The sequence below is a fragment of the Dermacentor albipictus genome, chromosome 1 (assembly GCF_038994185.2).
Source record: "Dermacentor albipictus isolate Rhodes 1998 colony chromosome 1, USDA_Dalb.pri_finalv2, whole genome shotgun sequence".
Classification (NCBI taxonomy): domain Eukaryota; kingdom Metazoa; phylum Arthropoda; class Arachnida; order Ixodida; family Ixodidae; genus Dermacentor; species Dermacentor albipictus.
This window is the reverse complement of record NC_091821.1, coordinates 277,533,287-277,551,720: the sequence shown is the minus strand read 5'-3', so window position 1 is coordinate 277,551,720 and position 18,434 is coordinate 277,533,287. Positions and strand designations below refer to the sequence as shown.

General features: G+C 47.3%; 1 protein-coding gene across 3 annotated transcripts in view; it reads left to right on the top strand.

The window, feature by feature from the left end:
- Window positions 1–13,019, top strand: part of LOC139054397 (uncharacterized) — a 105,339-nt gene extending 92,320 nt beyond the window's left edge. For 2 of the 3 annotated variants that reach the window (XM_070531333.1, XM_070531332.1), the window contains exon 2: window positions 11,108–13,019. In XM_070531333.1, coding sequence (XP_070387434.1) covers window positions 11,108–12,120 — 1,013 coding nt within the window. In that variant the 3' untranslated portion in view covers window positions 12,121–13,019. The remainder of the gene's footprint in view (window positions 1–11,107) is intronic. The other variant, XR_011511179.1, reaches the window with a different exon arrangement.
- Window positions 13,020–18,434: the final 5,415 nt, after the last annotated feature.

Below are 18,434 nucleotides of genomic sequence, written 5' to 3'. Positions count from 1 at the left end.
TGTTTCAGTACCCGATAAGGACCGTGGTACTTGGAGAGCAGCTTGGAGGAAAGGCCTGGAGGAGTAGAGAAAACCTACAACCAGGCCAGCGAGCCAGGAGCAAATCAGGTAGCCATAGTCGATGAATTGTGGTGATGCATTGGCGCCACTGGTCCTGGGATGTGAACGAACGAGCGAGCTGGCGAAATTCTTCGGCGCAAGCAGCCACTTTAGAAACAGTTGTACACTCCAAAGCATCTGGTCGGTAAGGCAGAATCGTGTCTATGGCGCATGAAGGTTCGTGTCCGTAAAGGAGCAAGAAAGGGGAGAACCCAGTGGTGCTTTGCGTGGCGGTATTGTAAGCGTAGGCGAGGAATGGCATAATGCGATCCCAATTCGACTGGTCAGATGAGACATACTTGGACAACATGTCGCCAATGGTGCGGTTGAAACGTTCTGTCATCCCATTAGTTTGAGGATGATATGCCGTGGTAGTGCGGTGAATGATGCGACACTCCTTGAGCAATGCTGTAATGACGTCGGAGAGGAATACGCGACCGCGGTCGCTTAGTGATTCTTGAGGTGCTCCATGGCGTAAAATCAGGTGTTGAAGGATAAAACTGGCGACGTCTTTTGCTGCGGAAGATGCAAGGGCTGAAGTTTCAGCGCACAGCGTGAGATGTTCGATAGCAACAATAACCCAGCGGTTGCCGCTTCCTCACCATGGCCCGCGGTCGAACGCGCCCGCGGGGCATGGTGAGGGTTGCAAGGGGCCGGAGGCATGTTGAGTTGGCGTCTTGCGTCGTTGGCATATGAGGCATGACCGGACATACTGGCAAACGAAACGGTACATACCGCGCCAGTAGTACCGAAGCTGGAGGCGAGAGTATGTCTTTAATACACCAGCGTGGCCGCATTGTGGGTCGTCGTGGAACGCGGCGCAGATGTCGGAGCGGAGGTGTCGGGGTATAACAAGCAACCACTTGCGGCCGCTCGAATCGTAGTTTCGGTGGTACAGCAAGTTATCCCGAATGATGAAATGCGCGGCTTGACGACAGAGCATCCGAGAGAACGGCGCTGGCGACTGTCTAGACAGGAAGGCAATAAGCGAAGAGATCCATGAGTCCTTGCGCTGCTCTGATGGCATGTCGGAAATGTTGAGGGTGAAGGCTCCGCAGGTGAAAATAGACTAGAGGACAGGAACAGAGGGCAGGAGTGACCGGGATAGAGCGTCTGCGTCTGAATGATTTCGGTCTGAGCGATTAACAACGCAGATGTCGTACTCTTGTAGGCACAGTGCCCAACGGGCGAGCCGACCAGTTGGATCCTTTAGTGAAGATAACCAGCATAGGGCATGATGGTCGGTCACGATGTCAAATGGACGCAAGTACACATAAGGAGGAAATTTTCCGATAGCCCAAATGATGGCCGGACATTCCTTCTCAGTAACCGAGTAGTTTGCCTCGGCTTTCGTAAGGGTGCGGCTGGCATACGCGACGACGTATGCCTCGAAGCCATCCTTGCGTTTTGCAAGAACAGCGCCGAGCCCAGCACCACTAGCGTCCGAATGGAACTCAGTTGGAGCAGAGGGATCGAAGTGTCGCAGTACTTGAGGAGAGGTGAGAACGCGTCGCAGTTCTTGGAAGGCGTCGTCGCACGCCGGGGACCAGACTGATAGGTCAGAACTCCGGGTGAGAAGCTGCGTCAAGGGGGCGATGATAGAGGCAGTTACGGATGAAGCGCCGGAAATATGAGCACAGATCGATGAACCTGCGAAGTTCTTTCATAGTGGTTGGTGTAGGGAACTCGGATACGGCGTTAAGTGTCGCAGGGTACGGGAGGATACCGTCTTTTGAAACTACATGGCCGAGAACAGTAAGCGTGCGGGCACCGAAGTGGCATTTCTTCAAATTTAGTTGCAGTCCTGCAGTGTAGAAGCACGCAAGGACTTGCTCGAGGCAGCTGAGGTGCGACGCAATGTCGCTGGAAAAAACCCCAATGTCATCTAAATAACAGAGGCACGTTTTCCCCTTCAGCCATCGAAGAATGGTGTCCACCATTCACTCGAATGTGGCAGGCGCGTGCAGAGGCCGAACGTCATGACGGTAAATTCATATAGTCCATCAGGAGTTACAAAAGCTGTCTTTTGGCGATCGGCCTCTGCCATTGGCACTTGCCAGTACCCGGAGCGCAGATCCAGCCAGGAAAAGAATTCCGCTCCCTGCAGGCTGTCCGAGGCATCGTCGATATGGAGCAGAGGATAGACATCTTTGCGAGTTATTCGGTTAAGGCGGCGATATTCAACGCAGAACCAAATTGAGCCATCTTTTTTTTTTTAACGAGGACAACCGGAGGTGCCCAGGAACTGTTAGAGGGCTGGATGATGCCACGCTCCAGCATGTCGTCAACGTGCTGGTCGATGATAGGGCGTTCAGTGGCCGAGACACAATACGGACGCTGGCGCAATGGTGTTTGTTGACCGGTGTCGATACGGTGAACGACTGTGCACGCTTGGCACAAGGATGATTGGTCAATGTCAAATGAGGAACGAAAACGTTGGAGGAACTTGATGATTTCTGTGTGCTGCGCAGGTGTGAGTTCTGCATTGACGGCACGAGCGAAGACGTCTACAGGGGCATCGGTCGCGGCGGGAGGAGTGACGGCACAAATCGGAAGTGATGCCGTATCACCAAACATGGTGGCCGGGAGAACGCAATCGAAAGCTTCAGAGGTACCCAGCCACTCGCCACGGAGTAGGAATGGTGGGAAGGCGGATGGATTGCACACGTAAAGGGCAGCAGAACCGTCGCAACAAGTGACGACTGCAAACTGAAGCAGAAAGTTCCGGCGGCGCGCACAAGTGGCCGACGGCGTAAACAGAACATATGAGTTCGCAGCAAAGTTACATGACACAGGAACCAGAGCGGCGGAGAAAGGTGCGATATCGATGTCAGAGGCGGCAACAACTTTAGGAGAATGACGGTCGTCAGGGTCAAAGCACGACACTCATAACGTATGTTCGGCACGAGCACATTCGGTAAGAGCTTGATTGCTAGATAGGAAATTCCATCCAAGAATAAGGTCGTGTAAGAAACGCGATAGGACGACAAATTCGATAACTTACATAACGTTTTGAATGACAACCCGGACTATGCACGACGCTGAAGGTTGAAGCGATTCGAGGTCGCCGTACGCAGAGAAAAAGAGGTAAGGGGAATGGTCACTTTGTTCAAATTGCGGCGAAGCTTCTCACTAATAATAAAAATGGCGGCTCCGGTGTCGATAAGTGCGTGTACTGTGACGCCGTCTACGGACAGTTCAACTTCGTTCGCCGGGACAGATTGAGGTCTTGAAATGCTCGACGTAATCGCAGTTCTTGCCTATAGAACTGCGGCTGTTTGTTTTCCTTTTGGGCTGGGCTGGGTCGGGGAACCATCGGGGAAATGGATCGGTGACGTGGGGAAGGTGACCGGCGTGAATCGAAGGGGAGGCGATTGTAAGACGATCCGGAGGAAGGTTAGATAGGTCCTGACGCGTAAGTCGAGCCGGCTTGTAGCTTTAGGCGCCCCCACTGTCAGGTAAACGGGGTCTGTGACGGCGGCAGAAGCGTGCTACGTGGCCCGGAAAATGGCAGGAATAGCATATTGGCCGGTTATCAGGTGTACCCATGGGTTGACGACAGGGGCTCCAGCGGCCGAGTAGGGGACGACAATCGGATGCGAAGGTGGTGGCGGCACGTGGGAGGTGCCGGTGGCCCGGTAGGCATCAGGAGCCGGAGGAGCGTAAGGCGGGGCGACAACGTCAGCCTAAGTCAGTGGTCCAGCTGCAGGCTGCGGAGGAGGGGCAGGTGGCAACGCCGCGGCAACTTGCGTCTGAATGGCGTGACCAAGCGAAGGAGCCAAGCTGGTCGACGGCTCGGGTGGGCTATTCGCCAGAGAGAGTTGGCGCGCGACTTCCTGACGGATGAACTGCTTTATCTTCGGCATTAAAGCAGAGATGTCGGCAGCGTCGCGGCCCAAGCCCAGCTGAGATAGATGCGCGGTGTCCTGCTGAGCAGCGCGTGTTGATGCACGCTGCTTGCGTAGCTCGTCGTACTGCTGACAAAGCTGTATGACCTCGGCAATAGTCCGGGGACTCTTCGCGAAGAGCATCTGGAAGGCATGGTCATCGATGTCTTTCATGACGTGCTTGATCTTGTCAGCTTCGTCCATAGATGAGTTGACGGGCTTGCAGAGCGAGAGCACGTCTTCAGTATAACTGGTGAAGGTCTCGTTCTGGCGTTGAGCTCGAATACGCAAGCGCTGCTCAGCGCGAAGCCGGCGAACAGCGGGACGGCCGAAGACCTCAGCCAAAGTTGTCGTGAAAGCCGACCAGGTGGTAAAATCGGGTTCATAATTAGTAAAATCCATTTACTGACCGTACTTATAAACTCAATAAATTATCCTGTAATAAGCCGTTTAATATATTATAAGAGAGAAGGTTTGCATTATTTGGGTAGATGTCATCATATATAATTTGTAGGTTCTCTCGCACATCACAAATAGTCGGTACCTCCCAGAGACGTACAATTAAGGGATTGATCCATGTTTGTACGAAGACCACCTGTGGTGTATGAAAACAATGCCAGTGTACTCCGAAGAATAGCGCAGGCTGGGAAAAGAATATGGATTGCAATCTTGTAATAGGGGATTCATACAATTTTAAGACTGTTTGCACCGTTAGTAAACGAAATCTACATAATAATGAGGGCAACCTGACTTCTTGGTGTAGTATGTTATTGGTAACCGCAACACAGTCGTAGGGCTTCCCGCTCAAGTAGAACAAGGGGACGTAATTTATAAGCTAGAGCACCAGAAACTAAAACACATCCAAATTCTAAAATGGGCCGCACATACGTTTTGTATATCATTAAATATGGATCTCTCCGCATACCGGACCGACTGTTGCACAGCTTACGTAGCATACCAATTGCTCGCACTCCTTTTTTAACTATATGGTCAATATGGCCGAGCCAGCTGAGGGAGCCGTCATATACTACACCTAAATATTTCACCGACTCCACTGGAGGTATAGTCTCGAGGCGATACGATATCGATATGTTAACGGGATAGCTAAGGGGGAAAACCAATATCGAGCATTTTCTAACGTTAAGTGAAAGGCAAATTTTGCTTAACCAGGTTTCTATGGTGTTGAGGTAGTTCTGTAGTCGATAATATAGAGAGTGAATATCACTGTCTGATGCAAAGAAAGCAATGTCATCCGCGTATACGTATGCTTGTACATATTGATGAAGAGGAATGGAACACATCAGAATATTAAATAGTAATGGTGAAGTGACAGCTCCTTGAGGAACACCTCGTGATAGGTTATATGTACTCGATGAAACGCCTCTTAGATTGCAGTAAAATGTTCTTCCATTTAAAAATTCACCAATCCAGTTTGAAAAATAATTTGTAATCTCTAGATTTCGCAATATATCTAATAAAATTAGGTGCTCTACACTGTCGTAGGCTTTGGAAATGTCTAATGTCACAAGAGCACTCATTTGGCTCTGTCGCCGTGCTAATTTTATTCTACTTTCTAAGCTTACGTGAGCATGCCAAATTGAACGTGATGGTCGGAATCCAATTTGGCAGGGGCTAAGCAAGTTTTTGTTCTGTATAAATTTAGTCATACGGGCATATAGAATTCTTATAATTAATTTAACCAAATTTGAAGTTAGCGCAATTGGCCTAATGTTATCTATTGTATATCTTTTCGCATGATTTTTAAGAATAGGGATGACTTTAGCAATTTTCCACGCAGACGGAATCCATGAGAACCGAATTGAGCAATTTACAATAGGTAAAAGGTAATCAGAAGCTTCCTTAAATAAAATTATGATCATAGTAGATGTTACCCCATCCACGCCGGGAGCTGAATCTGGAAGTCGCTCCACGATTTCAGCCAATTCTAACATGGAGATTTCTGTCAAATCATCTGATGCCCGTCGTAAGCGAGAACGACTTGGCAAGACAGAAGAAAATCTAATTTCGAATCCCTTCGCAATTTCTTCTAGTGATTGTTTCATTTCTTCGCTACTTAAGATTATAAAGTCAATATTAATTTGACGTGGAGGAACTTTTCTACCGCGGAGAAAACGGAACAATGCACGCTTATTTTTAGTGTTAGACAAGACATCAAAATGCTTACAGTCGAATTCATCTTTGGCTTTATAAACTGTATGTTTAAAGACAGCTCGAAAAAATTTAGAATCACTCGAACTTTTGGGACTCTAGTTGTGCAATAATCTTTTCGAAGCAGCTTTTCTCTTTCTGTAGTCTCGAGTGCATTCTTCATTCCACCAAGCACTATAAGAATTTCTTTTATTCGATCTAATCTCAAATTTACCTTTTTTTTAGAACTTTCCAAAGCGGTACAGATAATCGTGGTTTTTTGTTCTATAGGCGCATCAGACAGAGATGAAAGAACATTTCGTAAGCATTTTTTAAAAATGTCGTAATTTATGAAAGTTCGAACCTGGCCACTCATAAATGTTACAGGACGTGCAACGTCAAATACTATTGGAAGGTGATCACTGCTTGTCGAACAATCAATAGTCGACCAAGAAGTTACGGAGAGACTTGGACCACAGAATGTAAGATCTAGTGAAGGGTAAGATCGGCCTCTCACAAAAGTAACAGATCCGGAGTTTACACACGTTAGTAGATTGTCCAACGACCAGTTCCACAATCGGGTGCCGCACCAATTTGTTCTTAAACCCCATTAGATATGGTGAGAGTTGAAATCACCTGTGATTACAATGTCACGTCCACAACAGTTAATAACGCTATCCAGCGGGCTAGTGTCCTGTACGCCAGTTGGAAAATATGCATGAACTACGGTAAAGGGACAACATCCCGGGAGAACCAGCTCTATCGCTAGGATTTCACACTCTGGAGTAGAAAGTTGAAATGAAATTTTAGTTTTATGGCAAATTTTAGATGAGATAAATGTAATTAATCCGCCACCCCTTGTAGGACGGTCTAATCGAAATGATTTGTAGAATTTCATTTGAAAAGATTTCTCAGGATTTACCCACGTTTCTTGTAACATAATTAAATCAGGATTAAGTTGAGAAGTTAGACAAGTTAAATCTACTGAAGCAGAATATAAAGAGCGGCAGTTCCACTGAAGCACTTTTAGTATTCCTATTTTTTGGAAAGTGCCGCAGTCGAAAGTGCCTTCTGTAGAATGTTTTCCTTTAGCACAACACTGGACTGACTTTTCTTAGCTTTTGAGTGAGGACCGGGGAAGGAGTCTTCATTAATAGAAGACATGGTTATTTTATACGCACGAACATTTTGTTCTACCTCTGTCATCTCCAAATCTGTATTAATCAGATTACAAGTTGTAGGGCCCGTGGAAGAAGGAGTTGAAAGTTCAATATCCTTATTGCAAGGATTGGCATCTGATATTTTACGGTTAGTTTGTTGCTCAGGATCAACTGTTTGCGTTGTTACAGGAGCTGGGCAGGTAGTTTGCATCAAATGAGATAAATGACTAGAAACGGCCTGTGAGATACATTCACCAAGGCTCATTTCCAACCTTTCCATAGCTTTTGTAACTGCCTTTTCCACTGCGGCCTCTGTAGTTGCAGTAAGTGATAGGTCCGTGGTAAGATTTTGTCTGCCTAGTATCCCCGCATAGCCCGATGCCCTTGCTTTCACAATGTTTATGGCCTTCATCCTAGAGCAGCGTCGTCGATCAATTATTTCAATCACCTGTAATTCTTGAGCCCTAACAGAACAATTTAAATAATTGGCTGGATGATTTCCATCGCAGAGACAGCATCGCTCTTGGGCACTACAATCACTTTGAGCATGTTCTTCCCCAGATGCGCAACAACGTTGTCGTGATTTTAACCCTGCCATACTATCGCCATATCGCCAGCAATTGCGGCATTGAATCGGACGCGACGCCATGGGTTCAACTCTGAACACAAGGGGCCACACCTTTAACTCTGGTGGGCCGGAAGTTCCAGCAACAGTTGCGATCACCGATTCTGTTGAGACCCGCTTATTGTCTACCACTCGATTGCATCGGTAAACAGCAATTACTCCAGTCCCAGACAATCTCTCTAGTGTTTCAGCGGGAGAAAGATCAGCATCGACACCTCTGACTATTCCCTTAGTGCAGGCGAGGTGAGCAGGGATGTAGGCACTCGCCGGTAATGACGCGAATGATGAGCACTTCATCAAATCCGCGACACAGGACTGGTCTGGTGACCGACACACGATACCTCCTCGGCCGAACTGCCTCACTTCCGTGATGGTCTGGTATGGAGAGGTAGCAGCTTGCAGGGATTTCTGGATCGCCTGGGGGGTGGTTAGACGTATAAAGCCTCCATTTGGAGGAACCAGAGCCACCGGGATGTTGCTCACACCACTGCGGATGAACAAATCTAGAGGTAATTCATCCTTTGGAATAGAGGCCGCCCATGTGGAAAAACCCCTGCCGGGGGAGTTTATGGCCATCAGCCTAGGATGAAGCTGGTGTTAGAATCAGTGAGAGCTCAACAAATAAGATTAGTAAAGCCTAATATCCCCCAAAACCTGGCCAAGTGACGGAAGCCGCAGCGGTATGGTATGGTATGGTATGGTATTCCTTATGCAATGGCGCACACCCACTGTGGGGGATTGGCCAAGATTTGGATGAAGTTAGGCAACCTTTACGAAATACTAAAATTGGTAAAGCTAACTGGAGGAAATGAACAAAAATAAGATGTTTAAGAATTCAAGACAATCTCTTTGTAGCAATTATAAATTCCTCCGCGGTAGAGCAAATATCCCTGTGGCACTTTCCAAGAGAGGAGGCTCCTAGAGAAAGGATATTTATAATTGAAAAGCTTAAACCAAGCTGTGTAAATCTTGATTCTAGAATATTTTTTCTTAAAGAAGTAAAACGGCGGCAGAATATGAAAAAATGATCTATTGTGTCATCTTCTTCACAGACTGGGCACCCAGAGGAAGGCACCAGACCAGCCCTGTGACGATAGAAGTTTAATTTTGGTATTCGACAACGTAATCGGGTAAAGATGACTTCAGTTTGTCTGGTGTGAAAGGAATTTTTGGGCCAAGGGAATAGGAGGTGTCGATATTTTGGAAAATTAGCTACAGCTGGGTTCAAAAAGTCTTGAATAATTGTATATCTCCTGAATCTAGTAGTCGTTAGGTAAGCTATTGTAGGAAGTAATGGTAATACAGGGCCACTGAGGGCCGCTCTCGCGAGACTGTCAGCCGCAGCGAACGTGGAACGTTCGTCTTCGTCTCTTTCATCAGCACCATGCCCACTGCCCAGTGCCTTCAGTGCAGCTTATAAATCAGACATTATCATCAGCGAAGTAGTGTATAACGGAGGTGTATGCCTTACAAGACTTAACGCAGCTTTGCAGTAGTCTGCATAAACGTGTTATTCAGAACTATGCAAATGCGGAGAGAAGCAAGCACGTTCTGTGGCCCTCCTTTGCTTACACCAGCGTTGTAGCCATCGCCTCCAGTACGATCACTCCCGACCGAAGAAGGATCCATCCTGGCGACCCAAATGTAGGATTGGGTCCGTCAACTGCGCCTCAGCAGTCGTCTATCTGCCCAGCGAAGTCAAGCCTGATAGTCTAGTGCGAGCAATGGTTTAATGCTCGAGGTTGAAGCATGGCTTGAGTCGGCAGACGTGGACAATTCCTTGGCCGCAACGACTCTGGTCTGAAGACGCTCCCAGGGGCTGGATAACGTAGTTTACTGTGGATGTTCTTTAATGTATCCGATAGAGACCACGGTACTTAGCAGCTTGGTGGAGAGGCCAGCAAGAATACATGGCAACCAAAGCCAGACCAATGAGCCGGGATCTTAAAGCGATCTTGCGATCAGTTCTCGTCATTGCAGTTTCAAAGCGATAGATTTTCTAAAGGTGCGAATGTGCCAATACGTGAAAACTGAGCAAAATTAATTAAAACGCTTCAAAGCATGCCATTTTATTCTCTGTGCAGCGGTGTTCAATCGAATGCCACTACTGCATAGGTGAAGCCCTCTGCTTCAGCTCGATGCTGCTTTTTCGCGGCGAATATTTTGCGGCGGGCAGAGTCCACCACAGCACCGATCACAGTGAGCGAGCGAGAAAATCCGAATGAAGATGAACAGCGCTGACTATAATAAAAACAAGCCTGAGCACAAAAACGCTGTGGTCATAAAAAATGGATTGTCACTAGTTGCATTTATAACAATCGAATCTTCTGTTTCTGTTTAGAGGACTCGCCGTCGCCAAAAATGTGCCTTTCTTTCGTCCCCCACCCCCACCCCCTTTTTTTGCAAGTTTTTCAATATTCCGATTAAGCGATCTCTCATCACTAAAAGAGCGAAAAGCATCCTTCCGATTCCGCTCGTTGGGCTTCTGTCCCGCTCTACGGTCAGATCTTGAGAACAGCGTCCGGCACCTATCTGGGAATTGATGGTCATGTGGTTGTAAGCCCTTTCTTTGTAGAACACATGCCATAATCAGGCACAACTAGGAATCAAAAAGCACGTGAAATCGTCAAGGCTTTCTACGTAGTTACATCCCTGTTTGACTGCGAAATCAGTCTCATTGCAAGATGTGTCCTCGTATGAAATGATGGCACCAATACAAGAAGCCCGCACGCAGACGGGCTTCTTGTATGTGTGCCGTGCGTCTTACAATAAATCCGTGATTAGGCTAGCGTTTGTCCTGTGTGCTTTTTCTCTGTGTCTCCATCCTCTCGCGCCTGCAGTCATAATGAATTCATCTGGTCTTCAAAAATAAATATTTTTTGCCTCCACGTTTGTTTTGTTGATATGGTATAGGTTGTGTACTAAACGTGAATTTTCCTAAGGTACTCAGACCCTTAATCAAGCCTTTCCGCAGGCCTTTTGTTTGCGCCCTTAATATTCCTGAAACGTCGAATAACCTTTGATATACGTTATGAACGCATGTCAGCTCAGGCTGAAATACCGCAGTTGAAGCGAGTAAATCGTGAGGAATCCTTTTCTGTTCAAGAAATATAAGACCGGACAATTTCGGAGGCAAATATGGGCACTTTCTGGGATGTTCAGTGACACCTGCACTTTTCCGATCGCAGGGGAGCCGCGTTATCCTCACCTGGCCTCATACGTTCCCGTCCTTGTGCCCAAGCATTTGGTCCTGGGAGCCGGATCACAGGAACTATTTGAGCAGCGCTATACTCGTCGGCGAGTCACCCCCGAGCAAGAATCAACCGAGGTTCCTGACGGACCAGCTCCTTACGGATCGGAACCGTATGGGTCCTCAAGGGAGTCGGCCGAACAAGACCATGGAGCACCTCGGGAGCATCAGCTGCGTCTTGTCTACGCCCGTAGACCTCGGAGACCAGCTCTACCGCGCAGAGGTACGGCAGGAACTCTCTGGATTCCACGAGCCTCGAGAGGGATCGAGCCACCGCTGACGACCACGCACTGGCGTGGCATGGACCAACAAGAAGTCGAAGAAGCCAGCAAGGACGCCTGGAAGCCTGGCAGCCACCATGGGCCCGCCAGTTCACCACGGATACGGCGGCGCCGTGCTGCTACAAAAACCCTGGCGCCGTCGAGCACGACAGCCGCGGCCACGGGCTTCATCCCCATTGCGGGCCCGTTCGGCGGCGGACAGGAGCTCGCCTACTCGGCCTTCTTAGACGGCGGCTCATCCACTCCTTTCCCAGCAGGCTTTTCGAGTTACGCCAGCCCCAGCCGCCAGCAGCACTCGAAGCAGGCCTACGGCGGCGGCTTCGACTACGGACGCTCCACCACGAGCGCATTCTCAGCCGGCTACGACTCACTGGGCAGCGGCAACTTTCAGCTCATCCGTGGCGGAGTGTATGCCGATGACCAGGCCAGCTCGAGCCATGTACCATACTACGTACAGGGACCCAGCAGTGGTTACCAGGCCTATTCATACGACGAAGACGCCGGTGGGCCCGTTCTGGGCTTCCAGGGTTTCGAACACTTCGGTAGCCCACTGCACAACGCCCTCAGCAAGCACACTCACGTGGTGGGTGCCTCGACGGAGCACAGGAGGCGCACATCAACGCCCAAACCGCCGCCCGTTGGCGAAGACCAATTGCGGGCCACGGAATAGGTCAGACCATCAGTGGTAGTTCTGTGGACAGAATCATGTGATCACGGCACTGCAAACAACTTCTTTAGGGGTGTGCGGTCGCTGGTGTGCGCAGAAACTTCCATTCGAGAGGTCCTCTCCACCAAACCAAATTTAACATCATTCATTGGGGGGCTTCAAACATGTGTGGTCATAAGCCTGATTCTAGCTTGTAGCAGGAGGATACGTGCTCAGTGCGTCCTGAAGGTCTAGGCAAGTGTGTCAGCCTTATCCCGAGACCAAGACTGGCAAGTGGCTCAAGCTTTATGTCTCACCCGTTTCGAGGCCATGTGCAGGTCTTAGCAGCATTTAAAGAAGCAAGCCGAATTAGATCTCTTGCCTGTGCCTCTTCTTTCAAGTGGAGCCTCAAGACGCGGCTCCATGGGACTCTGCTATACGTGAGAATACACGGTTGTGCTTAATACGATGACGTTCGGTGACTGCGCGGCAGACGCTGATTGTATTTTAGTTGTGTCATAACACATTTTGTACAGTTTACTCAAGAAAACAGCCGGACCTACGCAGACCATTTATCTTGAATGTATATGAAAATATGACACTACAACGTAAAAAGCATTCGAAACAAGGCAACAGAATAACGTCCAGTGGCAATATCATGAAGGTTCGATGGCGCCTTAGAAATTATTACGATTCCGCTGAAACTGCTTCTTTGCATCACAGACTTTGTAGTGCCTAAGTTTCTTCCATCAGTTTAGAGCGCCCGTATTACAACAGATCTCTGGTGTTTTGTACCGTGCTTTCTTTACGTTGTGCACAGGATTGCGCGAAATTACGGCTTTTACGCGGCAGTCACTATACAATTAGCACTCTTGCCAACTTAGTTCCGTGTAGTTTTCTTTTCAATAAAATTTTTGTGTTCATTTGCTGTCTTCATTTCTAGCAATTGCTTTGTAGCCACTGGCAATAACTCTGCAATGTCAAGCTGAGCAATAAATTAGAAACAATTGATATATCTAATCTGCTGCACGAGTTGTTAGTTCTTAACGAGGCGCTATGCTCATGTCGTGTATGCACAGTTTTTTTGAAAGTCCAATTCATCTTGAATATCATCGTAAACCTGATACAAGCGCGGCACCGTTGTCCTTTTGCAATATTTGCACGTTCATTAAATAGCGCGGGCGTGCTAGCTTTTGTTTCATATATGGTGATAGCCATTATACACGACCTGTTTTATTGCCAGCGCTCTTGAATTCAGGCCTGCAGCGTTCAGAAGCTGCTTGATTAATAAGAAAGCCTTATGTGCCACATGAAGCGGAAAATCCGGTGTTAACATCGAATGGTAAGAAAACCCAAGTGACCAAGTGATGACGTCACGTTCCTGGCGCTGGACCTTCTGCAGCTCGCACTCCGAAATCCCACGGTGAGCAGCAACGGCGCTGGACGGACGCCGTGGCCCACTTCCAAAATTGCATTAAGGAGGATTAAAGCGGACCAAGGTGGATTAAAATAACGGTTGGTACATATATACATTAAGTTGTACATTAAGGTTGGTATATATATATATACCCAACCCAACCTTAATTTATTTTAATCCATATATATACATATATATATATATACATATATATATATATATATATATATATATATATATATATATATATATATATATATATATATATATATATATATATATATATACACCACTGGGCGTGACTTATTTTTATTTCGCTTTGTTGCTTCGGCGTTCGCGTAAATGCGAAGCCGTCGCACCTATACAGGATGTCCCAACTATCATGCATCGCGTTTTTAAAAAATACGGGCGATTATACGCGAAAATAACCGAGTGCATATTGTTCACGTCGAGTAGAGCAGCCACCAGTGACATTTTGTTGATGCTAATCAAATGACTAATCAACTGTAATTGGATCATTTATTATTACTCCTCTGATTGGCTTGCTCTCAATGGAGAATTTGTAGAAAACCTACATAATCATAAAGTTGGCATGTTCTCAGCCAGTTACTTTTTGACCGTGTATTTTTTCGAGCTGATAAAGCAAGCCCACGAAAAATGAAAAATATCACGTGCCTAAACGTCCGCCTGCATTAAAAAAGCAGCGCCCTGGAACAATCTCCACAGGAGTTAGTCGGCGCTCTGCCGTGCCCTGGACGCGACGACTTGGCGTAGCTACAGGTTGAGCGCTGGCGTCTCTGCTAACCGCTATGGAGCTTGTTCGAGGGCACTGCTTTTAGATGTTGGGCGGATGGTGAGACACGTGATATTTTTTTTTCGCGGGCTTGCTTTATCAGCCGGAAGAAATTAATGGGTAAGAAGCGCCTTGCTGAAAACTTGCCAGCTTTAGGTTCCTTTCAGTTCTCGACAAATTCTTCATTAACATCACACCATTCAGTACAGTATTTAGGAAAACTTACCTAATCGCAGTTAATAAAATGAATGGCACCAACAAAAGATTACCGGCGGCTACTCTACTCGCCTGCGAACAACATGCAGATCTTCGCGTGACCAATCTTTTTCTTTTTTGAAACGATAGCCGGGACATATATAGGCAGATTCAGTCATCATCATCATCATCAGCCTGGTTACGCCCACTGCAGGACAAAGGCCTCTCCCATATTTCTCCAACAACCCCGGTCATGTACTAATTGTGGCCATGCCGTCCCTGCAAACTTCTTAATCTCATCCGCCCACCTAACTTTCTGCCGTCCCCTGCTACGCTTCCCTTCCCTTGGAATCCAGTCCGTAACCCTTAATGACCATCGGTTATCTTCCCTCCTCATTACATGTCCTGCCCATGCCCATTTCTTTTTCTTGATTTCAACTAAGATGTCCTTAACTCGCGTTTGTTCCCTCACCCAATCTGCTCTTTTCTTATCCCTTAACGTTACACCTATCTTCTTCTTTCCATAGCTCGTTGCGTCGTCCTCAATTTGAGTAGAACCCTTTTCGTAAGCCTCCAGGTTTCTGCCCCGTAGGTGAGTACTGGTAAGACACAGCTATTATACACTTTTCTCTTGAGGGATAATGGCAACCTGCTGTTCATGATCGGAGAATGCCTGCCAAACGCACCCCAGCCCATTCGTATTCTTCTGATTATTTCCGTCTCATGATCCGGATCTGCAGTCACTACCCGCCCTAAGTAGATGTATTTTCTTACGACTTCCAGTGCCTCGCTTCCTATTGTAAGTTGCTGTTCTCTTCCGAGACTGTTAAACATTAATTTAGTTTGTTGCAGAATAATTTTTAGACCCACTCTTCTGCTTTGCCTCTCCAGGTCAGTGAGCATGCATTGCCGTTGGTCCCCTGAGTTACTAAGCAAGGCAATATCATCAGCGAATGGCAAGTTACTAAGGTATTCTCCATTAACTTTTATCCACATTTCTTCCCAATCCAGGTCTCTGAATACCTCCTGTAAACACGCTGTGAATAACATTGGAGAGATCGTATCTCCCTGCCTGACGCCTTTCTTTATTGGGATTTTGTTGCTTTCTTTATGGAGGACTACGGTGGCTGTGGAGCCGCTATAGATATCTTTCAGTATTTTTACATACGGCTCGTCCACACCCTGATTCCGTAATGCCTCCATGACTGCTGACATTTCGACAGAATCAAATGCTTTCTCGTAATCAATGAAAGCTATTTAGAAGGGTTGGTTATATTCGGCACATTTCTCTATCACCTGATTGATAGTGTGAATATGATCTATTGTTGAGTAGCCTTTACGGCATCCTGCCTGGTGCTTTGCTTGACAGAAGTCTAAGGTGTACCTGATTCTATTTGCGATTACCTTAGTAAATAGTTTGTAGGCAACGGACAGTAAGCTGATCGGTCTATAATTTTTCAAGTCTTTGGCGTCCCCTTTCTTATGGATTAGGATTATGTTAGCGCCTTTCCAAGATTCCGGTACGCTCGACGTTATGAGGCATTGCGTATACAAGGTGGCCAGTTTCTCTAGAACAATCTGCCCACCATCCTTCAACAAATCTGCTGTTACCTGATCCTCCCCAGCTGCCTTCCCCCTTTGCATACCTCCCAAGCCTTTCTTTACTTCTTCCGGCGTTACCTGTGGGATTTCGAATTCCTCTAGACTAATTTCTCTTCCATTATCGTCGTGGGTGCCACTGGTACTGTATAAATCTCTATAGAACTCCTCAGCTACTTGAACTATCTCATCCATATTAGTAATGATATTGCCGGCTTTGTCTCTTAACGCATACATCTGATTCTTGCCAATTCCTAGTTTCTTCTTCACTTTTGTTAGGCTTCCTCCGTTTCTGAGAGCATGTTCAATTCTATCGATATTATACTTCCTTATGCCAGCTGTCTTATGCTTGTTGATTACCTTCGAAAGTTCTGCCAGTTATATTCTAGCTGTAGGGTTAGAGGCTTTCATACATTGGCGTTTCTTGATAAAATCTTTCGTCTCCTGCGATAGTTTACTGGTATCCTGCCTAACGGAGTTACCACCGACTTCCATTGCACACTCCTTAATGATGCCCACAAGATTGTCGTTCATTGCTTCAACACTAAGGTCCTCTTCCCGAGTTAAAGCCGAATACCTGTTCTGTAGCTTGATATGGAATTCCTCTATTTTCCCTCTTACCGCTAACTCATTGATCGGCTTCTTATGTACCAGTTTCTTCCGTTCCCTTCTCAGGTCTAGGCTAATTCGAGTTCTTACCATCCTGTGGTCACTGCAGCGCACCTTGCCGAGCACGTCCACATCTTGTATGATGCCAGCTTTAGCGCAGAGTATGAGGTCTATTTCATTTCTAGTCTCGCCGTTCGGGCTCCTCCACGTCCACTTTCGGCTATCCCGCTTGCGAAAGAAGGTATTCATTATCCTCATGTTATTCTGTTCCGCAAACTCTACTAATAACTCCCCCCTGATATTCCCAGTGCCTATGCCATATTCCTCCACTGCCTTGTCTCCAGCCTGCTTCTTCCCTACCTTGGCATTAAAGTCGCCCATTAGTATAGTGTATTTAGTTTTCACTCTACCCATCGCCGATTCTACGTCTTCATAGAAGCTTTCGACTTCCTGGTCATCGTGACTGGATGTAGGGGCGTAGACCTGTACAATCTTCATTTTGTACCTCTTATTAAGTTTCGCAAGACCTGCCACCCTCTCGTTAATGCTATAGAATTCCTGCATTTTACCAGCTATATCCTCAATAATCAGGAATCCGACTCCTACTTCTCGTCTCTCCGCTAAGCCCCGGTAGCAGAGGACGTGCCCTCTTTTTAGCACTGTATGTGTTTCTCTTGGCCCCCTAACTTCACTGAGCCCTATTATATCCCGTTTACTGCGCTCTAATTCCTCCAATAGCACTGCTAGGCTCGCCTCACTAGATAACGTTCTAGCGTTAAACGTTGCCAGGTTCATATTCCAATGGCGGCCTGTCCGGAGCCAGTGATTCTTAGCACCCTCTGCTGCGTCGCAGGTCTGACCGCCGCCGTGGTCAGTTGTTTCACAGCTGCTGGGGACTGAGGGCCAGGGTTTGATTGTGTTGTTCATATAGGAGGTTTTGGCCAAGTACTGCACCAGGGTGGCCAATTCTGCTCTGGTGAGGGAGTGCGTTACCGGTTCTGGTCACCGGGATCAGGCCACACCCCAGGCCTGTTTATGCAATTTTATCAACACGCGGATTTTTTTAAAAAATCCGGTGGAAAATGGCCGGCACCGGGATTCGAACCACGGACCTCTTGCACGCGAGGTGGGTGTTCTACCTCTACGCCACCGCTGCATCTCCAGTATATATGCATCAGTATGTATGTATGCAGTATGCATCTGCAGTATGATTCAGTATGTATTCCAAAAAGCGCAGTTAACCGCTTGGCGCAGTGCTTGGTGCATGGCGCCTCCAACGCCATGCACCAAGCTGTGCGCGAGTATATACAGCGCCTTGAGACGCGTAGCGCCACGTGCCTGAGGTGGCAGCCAGAAGCTGGCTTTCGGGATGAGCCCACTTTCCCCAGTCCTTCCCTCGCAGCAGCTACCGCTGCGTAGGAGCTGTGCGACATTGTAGCGCCTTCTTGGTCGGCCGAAGTCGAGAAGATTTCAACGTTTTCTCACTGAGCATTCCATCGTCGTTATTAAATGAGCGGCAACTGCCAAAAACCTGTCATCAAATGAAATGAAAAGACAGTGATGCAATCTAGCATGCTGTTCGCGATTTAAGTGCAAATGATAATTTTATATTGGCAAAGAAACACGCGAAAAACGACATTTCGCGGCAACTTGGTACTATAGAATATGGGTGCACTAATATTGCTGTACGTTACTCGGCTGCTATTAGGTGGACTGTACGTGTTT